Genomic DNA, 17,599 nt, shown 5'->3' on the forward strand with positions numbered 1-17,599 from the left:
CTTCCAGGTCAGTTTGGACTGGGCTCTGAGCAACCTGATGTAGTTGAAGATTTCCCTGCTCGCTGCAGTGGGCTTGGACTAAATGGCCTTTACAGGTCCCTTCCAGCCCAAACTATTCTATGATTCTATGATTCTACCTCACTGCTAGGTGTGGAGAATGTTCCTGTAATATGGATGAACAGTCTGAATTGACCTATGAGTTGATCAAAAAATGGCATTTCCTTGGCCTTTGTTATTCTTCTTTGGGGACTGAGGGAGAAGTTCCTGCCTCTCCTCTCACCCCAGCTGAAGATGCCACTGAACTAAAAAGGGAAATGTAGGGGCAGTTGTTTCCTGACAGGATAGCTTATGGTTTGCACCCTTTTTCTGAAATGGCAATAGTAAAAAGTGTTTGTGTCAGAGCTTGATAATCTTCTGTTAAAGAAGTAAAAATAAAATTGACAGCAACCTATTTAGAGTGAAAACGCAGGAGAGCTACTGCTCCTATCCATGATGCTGTTACTACCATTGCTGTTTTGCACAGCTTTTTAATTTATCTTCTAAGGAAACAGTAAACTTCGCTCAGAATGTCAGCATCTGTTTGCCATGGTTTAGCCAAAACCAGGACACAGTTATGGGATAAATTTAACATTCAGAGTGGTATTCTCATTTCCCAACTCTGGGGAAGTTTACATGGCAATGCAAGTGAATCTAGCAGAAAAGACTGTATTTAGCTGCTTACCTGTTCTGTTGTCCAGACCTTGAGCCTATGTTGGATGATATGGATTCCTTATGAATACATCTCAGTTTTCTCTTTGGGGAGTACAGATGATATGATGCAAAACTTCTTCCATTCATACTGGAGTAATTAAAGACAGGCATTTTTGGTCAGCAGAGCTGGATAACTTGCATTCAAGAGGTTAGGAGAACCTGTTGAAGGATTCTTATGACCAATAGTGTTGGGCCGTGAAAAGTTTCAAGTGGGCAGGCATTGGAACAGGCTGCCCAGGGAGGTGGTGGAGTCACCATCACTGGAAGCGTTCAAAAAACGTGTGGATGTGGCATTTCAGGACATGGTTTAGTGGGCATGGTGGTGTTGGGTTGACAGTTCGACTTGATGATCTTAGAGATGTTTTCCAGCCTTAATGATTCTGTGATGCTATGAATTCGTTTGTTTTCCGGCTGGAGATAAAGTAGCAGTCTTTCCAATATTTTTTATCCCAGCTTCCTTTCTCTCGCCCTTTTTCTTACTTGTAAAAGACATGGGGAAAATCCAGCAGTCTTTATATTCTGGCAAAATTGTACTTGTGGGCAAAATTCCACTTAAAGTGAATGACAGTCTGGATACAGATTTCCCCTTACTCATTTTATAAAAAAAAAAAAAAAGTTTAAGAGAAAACACGATTAAATGGTTTGAAATGTGTAATGTGCTGAGACTTACCTTTGGAAATAGCATACTTGTAGTCCGTAGATTAGACTTCACAACCCATTACAAGAAAGTAAAGAGAAGGTGTGATTTAATTGCAGTCACGTTTATTTGCAGTTTCTATACACAATTTCTAGGTAATCAAACTTTTCCGACACATTTTTGAGAGGGGTTCACAATGAAACTGTCACTGTTTTTACTAAAAATAAATACAAGACTTAAAGTGTTGCACAGCTCTAAAATATACAAAGGCTTGGATTTAATGTAAACTTTGAAAACATTTTACAAAAGAAACCATCTTTGCAACAATTTAAAAAGTTTGTATTTACAAATATTACAAAAATACAAAATGGATGCAAGTCCATAAACCATTGTCTTTTCTGCCAGCATGAACTGGTGCTAGTACCAAAATAGTTACACTGTAACCTTCTTAATTTTTTTTTTTAAATTCTTTAAGTCATAACCTACAGTATTTCTCTATCTGCCACCATTGCAGCAAATGCACTCAATCACTGACCTTTGGCAAAAGCAAACATATGCTTTATTTGCTACAACTATTCCATGTCCTCTATGCTGCCACAACAAAAGAGAAAAAAAAAAAGAAAAAAAAAAAGGGGGGGGAAATGTTATTTTTCAGAACACACAGCTGTATAACTTCAGAAATCATTTCCATAACATCAGTGCAAACAACGGAACAGTAGGTTGCAGTGACGGTTCAGTGGTTACCTGATGCCTGTACTGTGCCCTGTCTCACAAGGTGAGTGATGTTCCCTTTGCTCTACAGCTTCTCCTCCGGTGCCGTAAGGGCACACCTGCAGCACTACCGGGGTCCCCGCCATTCGTCTTCCTCTGACTCCCACATCTGTTACAAACTCTTTTCTTCATAGTGGACTTAGAATCTCTCTTTATTTGGGTTTCAATCTGCTGAATATAAACTAGGAAATACGAAGAAAGACTAAAAGAAGTAAGACTATATTTTAATGGGATTGCTCTGTGGACATTTTGTATGTGAAGTATTGCGCCACCATTGCAGTTAAAATAAAATTTTTAGTTATATATATTTATTTGTGGTCTCTATGAAATTATTGATTGGTGATATCATCAAAGTCAATTCAGCTGTTTTCTCTTTACAGTTTTGAATGGCTGTTTAACTCAGGACTATTAAACATGTTGTAAAAGTACTCCTGGTAAAATTTTTAAGGAAAATGACTGAAGATGACAAACTAAGAATCTTCTGCCCAATATCTAAGCTTCCTGTACTTTCGTTCTCCAGAAAGTGGTTTGTTATATGTTAAACGTTTCCTCTTAAAACATTCTCATTTATTCGCTTCACTTGTGTTCAGGCTTTCTTAACTAAGCTACTAGTGTGATTAGCCTTTTGTTTCTAAAACCTTGCTCCCATTACCTTTTTGAAAACTATTTTAGACTTTTAGATTATTTAGACTTTCCGAATTTTCAGCCCTTCAGCTGACAGACCACCCCTCTTCTTTCTCAACGCACACACCACATGCACAGCGACCCTATCTCACACACTGAACGCAACCAGGCCACGCAGGAGGACGGTAGGAAACCCTGAATGATATATTTCCTGTGGTAAGCTTTAGACAAAATCAGACGTGCACCTTATGGGGAATAATACTGGGGATTTGTTAAACCATTGTGACTTGCTCAAACTCTTTAAAATTGTAACAGTTTTAGGTAGAACCTTCCTCTTTAAAACACACTCTGCCTGCTTTTAAAAACTCTCAGCTTTATGCATTACATGATTAAAAGCAAAAAACCTAGTAAAAACCCATTTCATACATCCCGCTTCCCTATCCGTTACTTATGCTTAAAGCCAGCTTTTTGTTGATTTCTCTAGTACCAAAGTACGCTCTTTCTTCCATCCTACTCAACCTACTATGCACCACATTCCTCCTCACACTATTCTCTCTGCACTAACCTTTCCTCTACTCCAAGCCATATCCTACGGCAACCAACACCAACTGCATCAGTTTTGGACAAAGAGGGCTGCCTTCTCCGAGTAGCGCGGATGGGGCTACGTCGATGGAAACCGTGGTGGCCCAAAGGAGAATCAGGCCTGTTGGTTTTATTCTGTTGAAAAATTAAAAGTATAAAGCGACTCACGGTTTAAGTTTTAAAAGTACACGTTTTTGCAGTTTTAAGACGAGAAAATTCAAGTAACTTCAAGTAATTCAGCTTTTATTTCCCTGCCTTCATTTGTATCAAAGCAGCTGCTTTGACTTGTCTCCTTTCCCACCCCACCCCAGTCCCCCACCCTGTTCCACATTTCTGGTAAAACCAGACAAGATCCTAACTGTACGTGGCTGGCACAATGAACCAGAGCTTTCCCCTTCCCAGCTCAGCAATGAATATAAATAACGCATACACATACCTATTTCCCAGCTACGTTTTCACAGTGTCATTTTTGTAAATATTTAGGTAGCATGAATCTCATCAGCACAAAGAGAAAGCTTCACTGAAAACTCATCGCGGATATTTACTGGTAAATCGAAAGCGCTTCTTGCATGCTTATAATTTATTTGTTTCCTTTAGGAACCAGAAACTAATTGAGTTTAAAGATTATAGTTACCAGGTTATGACCGTGTTATGTATCCCAATAGCCTAATAGGAATATGAAAGTTAAGTACTATTTCTTCTCACATCTCTCCTCTCTGAAGCGATCCCTGCAAGAGTAAAAGCCCAGGGGAGGCTTTGGGATGGGACCCTTTGGGGCTTTGCATCAGACACGACTTCGTTCTGTCAGAAGCATGCTCCCCTTCCCCACCGATCCTCACGGTAACCCTCCCAGCTGCGCTTCCCAGTTAGCTTCTTCGGAGCTGCCTTAGAAAGACAAATGGTTACTTTAATCCCATTGCAGTCAGCCTTTCCATTTCCTTAGCTAAGGCGGAGAATTCCTCCTTTCCACTGCTCAATGTCGTCCTTCAGGCTTGTTGCCCTGAAAGTGGTTATCGGTGACCATGTGAATTTTTTATGTTTGATATGGAAATGGTATTCACAGAATACAGTTATTACATTTGACTTCTTTTGTCTTCTATAAACAAAGTTGTTATGCAGTAAATCATTTGCCACGTCCACTTTTTGATAATTGTATTTACAAATTTTTATCAAAAATATGGTATTTACATATGTTTTGTTAATTTCTTCTAAATTTTGTTTCAGCTCATTTTAGTGTAGAAAAATACCAATCCTCAAGAGCTTTTTTTTTTTTTTTCTCTCCATAGGGAAGCACTACAGTGAGGGATTTGTTTCTAGATGGGCAGCTTCTGGAAAAAAAAACCAACCCAAAGTCACTTTTAACTCTACGGAAAGTGTATAGCCTTGAAATCTACAGTGACAACGGAAATGAGAGTGGGATAAACCAAATGAAGCCAAAAGAAAACAGAACAGACATAGCGTATCTTCCTCCTTTTAGAAAACGTAACGTAATAAATAGCTACAGCTGTAGTCCTTTGTTTCCCCAGCATCTTACAAACACAAACACATTTAAGCATTGATATTGCCCTGCAATTTTTCTTTCTTTTTTTTTTTTTTTTGACTGCTACAGCGTTGGCCTCTCATATTCACACCCTTACAGAGCCCGAGCGGTGTTGGCAGCCTGGCGCTGGCGCCCACGCAGCCTATGTTGAGCTCTGAGAAGACCGATCGTCATGGGGACTGCCATCCGAGTTCTCCGTCTCTCCTTCGGAGATGGCCTGCATCGGCGTGTTGTACAGCCTGCAGCGCACGCTGTACCGGCTGCTGCTGGCTGCCGGCGGCGCCCGGGAGCGCCCCACTCTCGAAGACGCCGACATGGGAAAGCTCTTGGAGGAGAATCCTTCTGCATTGACCCTAGGGGAGCAGGGGGAGAGCGGGGACAACGCATCGGGGCTCGCCGTGGGGGGAGACTCCTCCAGGCTTTGGGGGGCATCTGCTGTCAGCTCTCCGGGAGCCTTGGGCAAAATAGGACTTTTCAGAATTTCCGTGGCAGACATCCTGTAGCTGGAATCGGATCGGCTGCCCTTTTTAAGGAGCAGTAGTTTAAACTCCTCGTTGGATGTGTTGGACTTTTTGGCATTCCTGTATATGAGCCCAGGGGACCTCTGACTGCTAACGGGAGCACCCACACTGCTGGCTGGTGGCACGTTGCTGGCAGGGAGCGTGCTGCTGGCGGGGGGCTGGCTGCTAGTCCCAGATGAAGCTCTCAATCTGTTTCTTACAGACAGGTCTCCAGAATCCTTTCTCCCGAGAACTTTCCTTTTTGATCTGTAAAAACACAAAGGAACACTCTTTCATACATTGTGTTTGTAGAATAACAGGTAATGCTGGTCTGGAGTTTCACAGACTGACCATGCTTTCATATTAGCTAGAGTTCTCGTCATCCCTCTGTCAAATATCGGAGGCCAGCAGTGACTGACAGCACTTTAAGCCGTGATAGCTCTTGTGCACTGAGCCACAGAGTCCCTTTCAACCTCTCCCATCTCTTTCAAAACAATGCATGGACTACCAGGTCTTTTATAAAGACAATGATGCATACAGAGTCTTAGGTAATAATAATACTCAGCATAACCTATTCGGTATCAGAAATCTGTAATTTCAGTTGTGATCGCCAATTTCAGCTGAATACAAAATACCCTAAATTTGAAGAGATGCCTTCTCACCATTCTTGCAGTGACTCAGCAGAAGAGAGCTAGTGGGCAGAAGGCAGCAACCACTGCGAGTAGTTTTCTTTGGAGACAGACACGCTTGTTAGAGAGCACAGCCTGATGTTATCTGTAAAGCATCCTACACATGCCATGAAGATACTCAGAGTACACACCAGACCATAATAAAGCATCTTTTAAAAGCTGCCTTTTAGAAAACTAAACTCAATGAACTAAAGAAGGTAGTTTCGGGACAATGCTTAACCACTGAATAACCATCCTGCAGCTACCGTTAGTGGGTGACTGTGTGAGGCTGCATGTTACTGTTCCCCATTGCTGCGAGGTTAGGTCACCTGTGAATGACTGCAAACAGATCCTCGGTAGTGCGGGGTTTGTTTGGAGACACAAAGACGTCCTCAGCGTCGGCCTGCGACTCCTCGCTCAGCGGTGACACGATGGACTCGTCACTTGGAGAAGACTCTTAAACAAGGAAAGAGGCCATGCTATGAGTCAGACCCTGCCACGCTTTGCAACGGCACCGCCAACGCGAGGTTTCGTAACTGAGCGGCCAATGCCGCCACACAGGCTTTATCCTCCGATCTAAACATTGTGTACGTTGCATGTTGGAGCCCAGGAAGAGGGCACCACTATGGACCAGAACTGGGATCTCCTGAATACTGTGTGGCTGTGACATTAAGGCTCCTCTGTACCCAGGGTTAGTGCTCCTCCCTTTTCTATTTTCAGCTGAAATGCAGCACAAGGGAGGAAACAAATAGCAGCGAAATACACTCTGAATACACTGAAAAAGCATAAAATATCTTTGGGTTGGCTGGCCAGCTAATGGATCAGGGGGGCTCTGTGCTTAAACCTGCGGAGGCAAGCTGATTTGCAACTCCAGCCTGCTTTTTGACTCCACTGCCAGTCACGCCCAAAGCCACGTCATCGGATGTGACGCAGCAAGACGTCACAACTGACCTTTCAGCAAAGGCTCGTCCGTGCTGCCGGCTGTCTCGTCCACCCTGCCGTCATCAGAGGCACTTTTGGTTGGGATACCTGATGCGATATCGTTTTCCTGCTTGCCACTCGCTTCACTGAGTGAGTTCACTGCTGCCGTCTCCGCTTCGTAGCCGATATTCCCAGGCACATGGTGGCTTACATTGGGTTGGTGCTTCAGCTGATCGCTGACAGCTGCTCCCTCGGCCTGAGCCGGGCTTTCGCCTGCTGGTCCAGCTTCCAGCCTCCCCTCGCTGCCCGCAGAGAGCTCTCGCTGAGCCTGCGCTTGCCGGAGGTCGTGCTCTGTTTCTGCTCCCCAGCCGGGTTTCTTTGCTTCATCATCACCTGTGAGGATGGCTGAGCCCTTCTGAAACCCATCCACGGAGATGGCACATGTCTGATTCACGGCATTTTCTGGCAAGCGCTCGGTGACTGGGTGCGTTTGGACCTTCACGGGTTTGATTTCAACCAGACCCACGCTTGCTGAAGTTACGGCTTCTCGCTCACAGCTATTCTGCCCACTGAAGGAGGAGCTTTTCTCTAAAGGCGGCTTTCCGGGCCCCCCTTCTGCTGGTGAAGCGTCAATGTACGACATTATGGCCTCCTCCGTGGAGTACTGGCGCGATACTGGTTTCTTAGCTATGAGCGGCCTCATTTTGCCCGGAGAAGTGTCGGTCGCCATCAAGGCAGCCTCCTGTATGCAGAGCAGGTCTGGGATGCTGCCCTTCTGTTTCCCTCCTTCGGGCTTGTTGACGGCCCGGAGGTGGACAGACTTGAGAACAGAGGGTGTGATGGCGAGGGCGGAGGGAGGGCTGGGGTGCAGGGCTTCCCCGACTGCGCTCTGCTTGCTGTGGCTGAAGGCATGCAGCTGGTGCCTGTGAGCGAAGGGCTTGCTCAAGACGTTGTGAAGAGCACTTAGGTCGAGGTGAGTAGGAGGTATAATTGGAAGTTCAAGGTCTTTGCTCACTGAGGCAGTGCTGTCTTTCGAGAGCGGCTGCTGCAGCGATGACTTCCTCTCTGGTACTTTCGGCTTCCTCTTGCTCCCCCCTGGAGACAAGGGTCCCGAGAAGAAAGCGGTCGGAAAAGAAGAGGTGGGTGTCTCCGACTGGCTGGAGTACCCACTGGAGGGCGAGGCTAACCCCGCCAGCTTCTCGGGGGAGGCCAGCTTAAACTCGTTGTCGACGGAGGGGAGGGATGGGGTGGTGGCTCGTGACCCGGACTGGGACGTCTGGGATTCGGAGCTCTCCGGTGACTTGATGCACTCTATGACTGTGGTACCCGTAGCAGTGCTCGAATTGGACAAGGACCTGTAAGGATCGCTGGATTTCAAGTCGTTCAGAAGCCAGAGGTCTGCATAGTGAGGTTGTTCAGCACCTTCATCTTTAAAGGAGGGGATGTCAGCGGTGTCGAACGGAGTGTCCTTTAACCCGCCCTCGCTCTGGTTCACCCAGGGGAGCTCCTGCTTAGCTGGCAGGTTGGAGCTTTCCGCTCGGGAAGGTGTGTTTGAAAACTCAAGGGGCAGCTTCATCTCCCTGGCCGTGTGAGAGACATGCTGCCCACAGCCGATCTTTGGTTCTTTCTTGTCAGGAAGGTCGGTGCTGCCCTCCGATTTCCTCAAAGATGAGCTGCGTTTTGGTGGGGCTGGCTTTGCCTTTGGTTTCTTCAGTGAGATATTCTGCCGTCCCTGCCTCCTGTGGCTCACGCACTCCTGCCAGGCACAGTCAGCCAGGCTGGAGGTCACGCTCCCGGTCTGGCCGCTCTCGGAGCCCGGGGCTGCATAGTTGCAAATATAGCTTTTATTACCCTTGAGACCGCAGTCAAAGTGCATGGAGGTATAGTATCCTTCCGTATCCACAGAGAAGTGTGAGCTAGTGTCTGCCTTGTCAGAGGGGGACTTTTCAAGGAAGCTGTCGTAGGTGGCCATGCTGGTGAAGCTGGGGCATCCCAGGCTGTCTGCCTTCGGGCGCTCGGGGCTGAAGTCCTGGCGACAGGAAGCGTCGTGGTGATGGTGCAGGTAATTCCACTCGCTGTCACTCGTGTTGCTGTTGTTGGGGTCATCCAGTAAATCTGCCACGGTGGAGGTGAAGGAGCTCGCCCTGTGGCCCCTGACCTTGTCTGCGGCGTCACCAAACTGCTCCGTGATGAAGACACTGGAGTCCTCATTGGCGTTGGGCGCGGTGTTAAGCGACAGCTCGGAATCACAGTGCGAAGAGCCTGTCAGCGGAGGGGAGGCAGCAGGAGGAATGGTTTCGGAAGTCTGGGAGGGACATGTGGAGCTGCTCCCACTCCAGTTGCCACTGGAGGACTGGTGGTCATCTTTCTGGTCCATGTGGCTGCTGAGCAGGACTCCAGCTGTGGAGATAGAGTGAATGGGGCTCCCAAAGGTGTCCGAGTTGGACGAAATCTCACAGCTGCCCGAATCGGCCATCCTTGACAGCCGCGATCTCCCCCTCTCGCCGATACTGTGTTCAGGGCTGTGCAGGTGCTGAGGACAAGTCAAACCGATGGGCTGGCACTCTTGTGAACCCTGCTTGCTCAAGACCTCCTTCCCCTTCGTTGGGATCCTCTCTTGGCCAGCTAAGAAGCACTCCGCTTCGTACCCTCTGCTCTTGGTGGTGGCATCCTGATGGCCCTCGCTGGCCCGGGCACCCTCGCGAGGAAGGCTGCGCGAGCGGATGCGGTTGCTGACAGCGGCAGCGAAGACGGCATCCCCATTATCCGCCAGCACCAAGATGTTGCCGGCGGAGTGGGAGAGGGAGGCGATGACGCTCTGCCCCCTCTGGGCACGGATCCGCCGCCGGGAGGGAGCCGCTATCAGGATTTCTTCTGTCTGGCACTCCGAATCCCGGGTCCCTGACCTCCTGCCGCCGGAGCTGGAGAAGTCCGGGTTTGCGTGCACAATCACATTGCGCTCTCTCGCCACCGGCGACTCGTCTGAATCTAGGATACACGGAAAGCCGGGTGAGCGGGAGACAGCTCCACGTTTCCTCACGCGAGACGACCCGCGGAGCAACCCAAGAAGCATTATCTGCTATATTCTTTCTTTTTTAACCTTGCTGAACATTGGACCAAATTTAGCTTTGCTATCAAGAGTATATAAGGCTGACCTCATCCTGGTGAGGTGGGGAAACTCCTAGTCCTGCAATGCGACCTCAGTTCTCCTATTTCTGCTATGTGATCTCACATGGAGCTGATCTTGCTGTGGTAAATATTAAGATAAATACTAAGTTTTCAGTTTTTGTCACTCTATTTCAACTAGTTAAAAGCAGTTTTCAGGAATGGCTGCTGGACAAAACACTCCGTGAGTGTTTTGACTATTTTCACTACTGGTCTGTTCATAAATTCCATTATCTGCTTCTTTACTACCAAGAATATTTGCAAGGCAACAGGATCTTTTTTTCATAGGTTCTCCGGTTGCTTATTCCCTATGATAAACACATTCTTTCCGCTTCCCATCAAGTTTTCACGGCAATGGACTGAGATACCAGAGCCATCTTCAGGTGCAGATGAACATTAAGAAATAACGATCCCGTTTTAGTTTTGTTGTGGGTTAATACCAATTTTATACAGGATTTGCCCTCAACAGAGTTGCTCCTAATTTACCTGGGACAAGAAGTGAGGTAAGCTGCTCCATTTCAGGCAAATATCCTTGGTAATAAAGAATGAAAGGAAGTAACTGAGGACGAGCATTATAAGTAAAAGGAACATTTAGCAAAGTTTCCCACAGGGTACCAGCAGCTGTCTCTAAGGTAGATATCCAGCTGCTCATCTGAGTTATCCAGCTGTTGTGACAGCTCATCATCACTTTGCTGAGTAACATCTGTCAGTTCTTCACCTTAAGCTCCCTCATGCAAGAAAAAACTTTCACTTAATCTAGTTACTTTTTATGCACATAACTATGGGTTCATAACAGAAATAAAATGGAAAAAAAAAAAAGAACTGATTAACATTTACACAATAAGAGCTGAACACGTGCATCTATATTACTCGGTAAGGCCCCCAATCCATCAAGGCCATATGGAGTAATATAGCTTTGCTTACTGTAGTAACTCAAAAAACAAACCACGTCATTCCCAAACTCCACAAGCATTTATGCTTTCGAGGTTTCGTTTCTTTGGAAGGCTGGCTAGCAGCTCATATCCCTGCAATTTAAGTTGGTTAGAAAGCTATCTACGGAAGATTTGTATTTATACTACACCTATTTCTTGTTGCACTCTTCTGGGGATGCCAGAGATGGTTTTCCTCCTCCTCAACTTTCGTCTCCGCTGTAGTACAGATTGTGAATGAACAAGAGAGCAGCGTATACTAGCCTCTCTGTCAAAACCAACTCCTGCAACCCATAAATAGGTCTCATTAGCCTTTAGAAATAGTAAACAAATTTTCATGGCTGGAACACAGTGGAGGTATGTGAGCTTGGATTAAGCCTGTGAATAAACATAAGGGAGCCCTTATGTAGCTCTTATGTAAATTATATCACAGTATATCACAGTTTTACATCTAATTCCAGCTCCCCTCAGCAGCCTGGTCTGCCAAAAATAACAGGAGGAGTAAAAACAAAAAACAAAAAACAAAAAAAAAAAAAAAAAGAAAAGAAAAGAAAAGAAAATCAGGAAGGAAAATAGAATTGAGAGCTTTTGGTAACAGGGCATTGTTCTTATAGCTATTTATCCATCTGTCAAAAGGACAATGACAGTAACTTGTCTGCAAATAGTAATCTGTTTGGCTATAGCCTGACTTATTTTAAGCAACTAAGCATAAGAAAACAATTTAAAGTTATAAAGCCATATTGCAGCAGTTGGGCGCTTCTTAGGAGACCAATATGCCAAGGGGGCTAACACTTCAAAAAGGAAGGAGACAGCTAAAATGGGGCCAAGTCCCCGCACAAGTTTAGAGAGCATTCTTGGTGATGATGACACATGGCCAAGGGTGACATAAATGGGCAGCTGCTATTTATTTGCATGCATCAGTAAGTGGCCTGATTTTCGCAAGTGCTCAGCACACGGCAGGATGTGTGGGAGTCTGCTCTGGGAATCGGGTCATGCAGTCAGTCAAGATCCTCAGTTTGGATTTAGGAGCCCAAGTTCACGGGCACATTTATTTATGACCAGTCATACAGAATAGGCGAGAATTCCTTCTTTTCTTTATGTTTCCATGGCATTAGCACAGGGAAGTGTCTTTCACTTTGTTTTTTACACTGCGTTGTCAAAACAAAGTTCAGAGGAGGCACACCAGAAGACCAGTGCCCATCTCTGCTGGCTTTTTGCACAACTGTACACTCACGCTCTCTAAAGTTGACGTGGGACAAGTTGGAAAAAATGTGCCAGATCCATAAAAACACTAACATAAGGATCGCTGGTATAGTGGTTTGTAATCTTAAGAAAAACGAACAAACTAAACCAAACAAAAGGAAAAAAAAAATCCTGATCAGAAGCTCTATTTTAATAGCGTATAATTATAGAAAACATAATTATACACAGACATACACGTACATATTACACTACATAACAATGTAAAACATTAAAAAGTAACTTTCTTGTAAAAGTTCTTCTTGAAATCTACTACAGTGAAATAGAGGCTTCAGACAGATGTCCTGTAACCACCAATGCCCCTGGAATAAGCAGAGGAAGAACTTTCTTTAATATGGAACAAAAGTGCCGTAAACTCCAACAACAGTAATTTTCAAAAAAGTGAACATTTCTCAGGGTTGGGAGAAGCTTAAAAAAACAAAAACAGAGAACTGAAAGCAAACTCTTTGAAACGAAAAATCAATCAGCATCATTGCTGGTTTTCCACCAACTGTGAGTTAGCCAAACATGCTCTGTGTGCCAGACGCACGGGGGTCATCTCCAAGAGGAAAGTGGGAGAGGGTATGTCCTCTCTGTGACGCGTACAAATTATTCCCATTAGTTCTAATGAGAATGATACACATAAACATCCAGAAGATTACATACCATTCTTGATCTGTAAAACTGATCAGTGGGAATTTGGTTCCAATGTATGGCAGGTGGAGTCTAGGCAAAAAGGGCTATTACTGGAAAAGTTAACATCGGTCCCAGACCTAACTCTCCTCTCAACTGCATTAGCCACACTAGAAAGCCTACACCAGTCAGGGTCCTACGTGGAATCTAGAGAGAGCATCCCTTTAACACCAGCTTTACCTCGTGGAAACATGCCATGTGATTCGCTGCTTTCCACAGGGACGTCTGTCAGCAGTGCCCAACCTGCGACCTTGACCCGCCGTCTCCCAGCCTCAGCCCGGCAGGGTCTGTGCCAGTGGCTCCGGCGGCCAGCCGCCTTTCCTCCCATGGGGCCCCGGCCGGCCAGGAGCACCGTCCGGCGGCGGGGACACCCGCTCCTGGCTGCCACCTCCCCGGGCGGGCAGACCTGGCAGCGCTGTGCAGCGTCACCTCCGCTGCCAGGTTGGAGGGGAACCGTGGGGCCGTCACCAAGCAGGATTCATGCAGCAGACGGTGGAGCAGATGGGCACTTGTCACTGTGACGCTGTAGGTCAGACGTGCCGCGAGCCCCAAAGCCCAGAACCCCTCACTTGGCAAGTGGGCAGCAAACGCCCGGGGCTGGAGCCGTACTGTGGGCATACGGCCCTCCAGGACACCGCGGTGATCCCCGCGGCCTGTCTTGCAGGAAGGTTGGGCACCGCTGGCAGACATGGGAAAGAGCAATGGGATATGAGGGGCTGTAACTCTCCCTCCCCACCCCCCCCAGTTGCTGGGAAAATAGAATTAAATACAAATATTTTCTCTGGGGAATGAAGGCTAACTGAAAGCTCCTTGCTTTTTTCCTCATTGTTTATAGTCGAGTCTATAACCGTGGAAGTCAGCCCACTTTATGCTCTTACATTAATAGAATCTTGGTGCAAAATATTACTAAGTGAAACTCAGATCAACTTTAAATTTACCATAGCCCTCTGGAAGGAGAGAAAGAGAAAAAGAGAAAAACAGCCTGATTTTTGATTCTGGAAATAAGTCATCTATCACATTTAATAAGTGATATACCTGCTGCTTCTATAAACAAATTCTCCTTCAGATAAATCTAGTCAAATATATCCAAATGTTATATAAGCAAAAGAAAATGCCATTACTATACCTTCAGCATAGCTGCCTTTAAAGAGATCTCAGAGCGATGGTTTGCATGCTACCCAGTCATGCCTCGCATGTTTAAAGCACTGCAAATAGTAGCCTACATTCTCTAGTTTCTCTTCTCCTGCTACACATGATAATCATATGATTAATTTCGGTGGCTTTCTGCATTATTTCAGTCAACTACATTCAAAAAGTTACTTGAGGTCTTTGTAAATACAGACTGTAGGTTATATACACAACAAAAGTACATTGTTTACGAAGGGAACCGGTGTTACGTTACACTGTATAACATCACTCTGAAAATATGGGCCAAATTAATCCTAGATGCAGATTCAGTGACCCCAGAAACCACGCAGGAAGGATGAATTTAGCCCACTGTCTTCCAGAAACTAAATCCTCAAGCTAGGGTCTTTTCCCCCAGACTGCACAATCCCGTGACTTCAGATAAATTAAACGAAGTAAGTACTTGACCTCCCTTGAACCATGCAATAAATACAAAAAGAAATAGAAGAGATTTGTACCAGTGACATTGATGGGGATAATGCAAGAAGAAATCACTTGGGCATCTTGTTTCATTTTCTCCTCTGGAGTTGGGAGAGGTAGTGCTTTACTCCAATTGGTTTGTTTATCCAGTGTAGAAGGGATATTATGTATTGGATTTTTCGGCCTCTGCCCTAACATGACATCTGTGTCTTCGTCCTCTGGTGGATGGGACTGCAAATGAATACATTCAAAATCAGTGTCTCCCACTCAGGCACACAAGGCTAATTTTGAAACAAAGCAGACACAGAGATCAGAAATCAATTACAGGGATGCAAGGAGGAATCATTCTAGCTAAGTCACACAGCACAAGCTATTTTCCAATGGAAAAATATCAGCCTGCTAATAAGAGAAAAATACCTCAACACACGGGAAACAATTCAGCGTATTTACAGTGACATTTACAGGAGACCTCCTCCGCCAGAAGGGGCACGTCCTGCATTTGTGGGTAGCCATTGCCAGCATGCCCTCAATTCCCACCAGTGCTGGAGACCGGGACCCTCGTTTGCATCCGCAGTCTTTTGAACACCCAAGTCTGCGGAGCACCAGCGAGGACTGGCCCCGTACAACCATTCGTTTGAGGACAAGCATCAGAAGGCCCAAAGTTTTAAAGACGACCCCTCTGTGCTCCAGGAAATAATTTGCATTTCATTTTCACAAACTCAGAACACGAGCAGACTGAAGTTGCAGTTGCGCCGGGAAGCGGCAGGTGCTGGAAGAGCAGCCACCACCAGAAGAAATTCAAAGGGTTATTCCGAAACCATGCACATTTTTACAGCGTGCTACGAGAAGCACTAGATACCGAAGGTAAAGAAACAGAGAGGAAAGTAAACTGCATGGAATAAACGCAGATGTGGTTTGTTTTCTTTTGGAAGAAAAAACAAATCCCCCAACAACACCCTGTCTTGCAAAGCCGCTATACTTTCATCTAGCAAAAGAGAAATAAATTAAGCGTGTTTTTATGTGGTGCTGGCCACCAACTCAGGCTTGGGGTCTCTTTTGTTTGCAAAAAAAAAAGTTTCCGTTTTGTTTGGAAGCGACGGAGGAGAGAAACACTTACCTTTTTCTGCCTAATTTCCCTCCCTTTTTCCATTAACACATTCTTCTATAAGCTGTGATAACTCTTCGAACCAGCCCAGGACGTCCGTCTGCCTCTCAGTTTTTAAAAACGAAGTGCAATCCCTTTCAGGCTGGCTTTCTCTTCGGTCCTGAATTCCCAGCTGCTTAACTACCAGCCTTCCCCCTCACGCCTGCTGTTTACACTGCATTTGCCAGTTTTAGCTTCAGTAGCAAAGGCGGTGAAGAGAAAACATTGCTCTCCGGCTCCTTGGCAGGGCGTTCAGCGAGCGGGTGTTGAACACCGCAGGATCACGCCCGGGCTGCCATTGTACTTCTGCCATTCCTCCGCCCAGGCTCCTCGCAAATCCCGGGGGAATTAACCATCTCAAGCTTGCCAAACAGCATTTTCGCCCCAGCCCCAAAAGCATTTAAGATCTTAACTCGGCAGCTACTACTTAAACTGTTGGAGGGCACGCACTTACCTTGCCAGCGTCACCTCCTGCAGCACCCCCAGACCCAAGACAACGCACGCTTCCTCCTCCTCCCGCCCCAAGAAAAAAACCCTTTTTCCCACGTAGGATCTCAGTCAAACATCGCAGCCTTCGTTCTGCCTGCAGCTTTTGTGCCGATCCCCAGCAGACGTGAATAGCTCATATAAACTTCAAGCACAAAAGACTTTGTTTCCTAGGTAACTACCCCCCCCCCAAAAAAAAAAAAAAAAGTTTGATGCATGCATGCCAAAAAAACCCACCCCTTGCCATACAGACACACGGACACACGGACACACACACACGCACACGCGGAGGCTGCATTTGTTGCTGATTCCTCCCCTGGATGACAATGAAGCGCCGGACAAAGCGGGCGAAGTCACCCTGGCTGCCAGAGCTCCTCCTTCCCCAAACGGTGGCATCACCAAATGGGCAGAGAATAAATACCCGCTGTTGTGCTGGCATTGCCCGAATGGTTTCTTACCGTTTAGGAAAAAAAAGAAGAAAAGGGGCAGTTTGGCAAAAACATTGCAAGAGAAATGAAATGCAATCACTAACACTATCAAGTCTGTCACGGGTCAGGCCTTTTAAAGGAGGTGATAGGAGGAGGTGGCCTTGTCACCACGAGCTCCTGAAACCCATCCAAGGTGAAGAATGGAAGAGGGAGGGGCGGAAAAAAAGTCATTATTGCGTCTTACTGACAGGAGAAAAACAGAAAAGGCTTCTTTTAGCGCAGTAAAGTAAGCAAGTGAAAAGCAAGCAAGAGGAAGGGTTAGGATCTGTAAGAGAGAAGAGCTGAGACAGGGCTGTTAGTTGAGGATTGCTTGTTTTTCCAGTACCTTTCTACTCCAGGGGGTCATGTGGCAACACTCAATTGGGGAGGGCGAACGGGTGCTGTTAAACTATAAATGTGAAATGTAAAAAAAAAAAAAAAAAAAAAAAAAAAAAAAAATTAAAAACATACACAAAACGTTTCTGGTAAAAGCACATCATTTTTGTCTGGATAAACTAGCATCAGAGGCAAAACAAGCTGAGATTTCCGCTCTGTTTCCTAGTGATGGGTTTGCTCCCCAGAACAGACTACTTCTCTACAAAATGCAGCTCAAGCAACTGTGCCCACAGAGTGGTTCGGACCCCTGTGAAGTCTGTGCTGATTTTGCTTACCCAGGTTAGACAAAACTGCAGTGAAATTGGTTCAACCTCCTTGTACGGACACGCTTAAGTTGTCCCAAGAATGCCTTGTATTGGTTTGGTAACTCAAACTGTGAACTGCCCGGAGCTGAAGCAGCGCGAGGTACTTATCCAATTACATTATAAACGATCTATTTCATAATATAAGGGAATTTTTTTTCATGAGGTATTTAAGCAATG

General features: G+C 45.9%; 1 protein-coding gene across 1 annotated transcript in view; it reads right to left on the bottom strand.

The window, feature by feature from the left end:
- Positions 1–4,270: 4,270 nt before the first annotated feature.
- NHS (NHS actin remodeling regulator) overlaps positions 4,271–17,599 on the bottom strand; it is a gene marked incomplete at its 5' end in the record, with an annotated part of 264,852 nt that continues 251,523 nt past the window's right edge. The window contains 6 exons of the mRNA XM_082011960.1: positions 4,271–5,671; positions 6,402–6,528; positions 7,024–9,981; positions 11,240–11,371; positions 14,663–14,855; positions 17,068–17,130. Coding sequence (XP_081868086.1) covers positions 5,047–5,671; positions 6,402–6,528; positions 7,024–9,981; positions 11,240–11,371; positions 14,663–14,855; positions 17,068–17,130 — 4,098 coding nt within the window. The 3' untranslated portion in view covers positions 4,271–5,046. The remainder of the gene's footprint in view (positions 5,672–6,401; positions 6,529–7,023; positions 9,982–11,239; positions 11,372–14,662; positions 14,856–17,067; positions 17,131–17,599) is intronic.

This window comes from Phaethon aethereus, assembly GCF_964289735.1.
Source record: "Phaethon aethereus genome assembly, chromosome: 1".
NCBI classification, from domain to species: Eukaryota; Metazoa; Chordata; class Aves; order Phaethontiformes; family Phaethontidae; genus Phaethon; species Phaethon aethereus.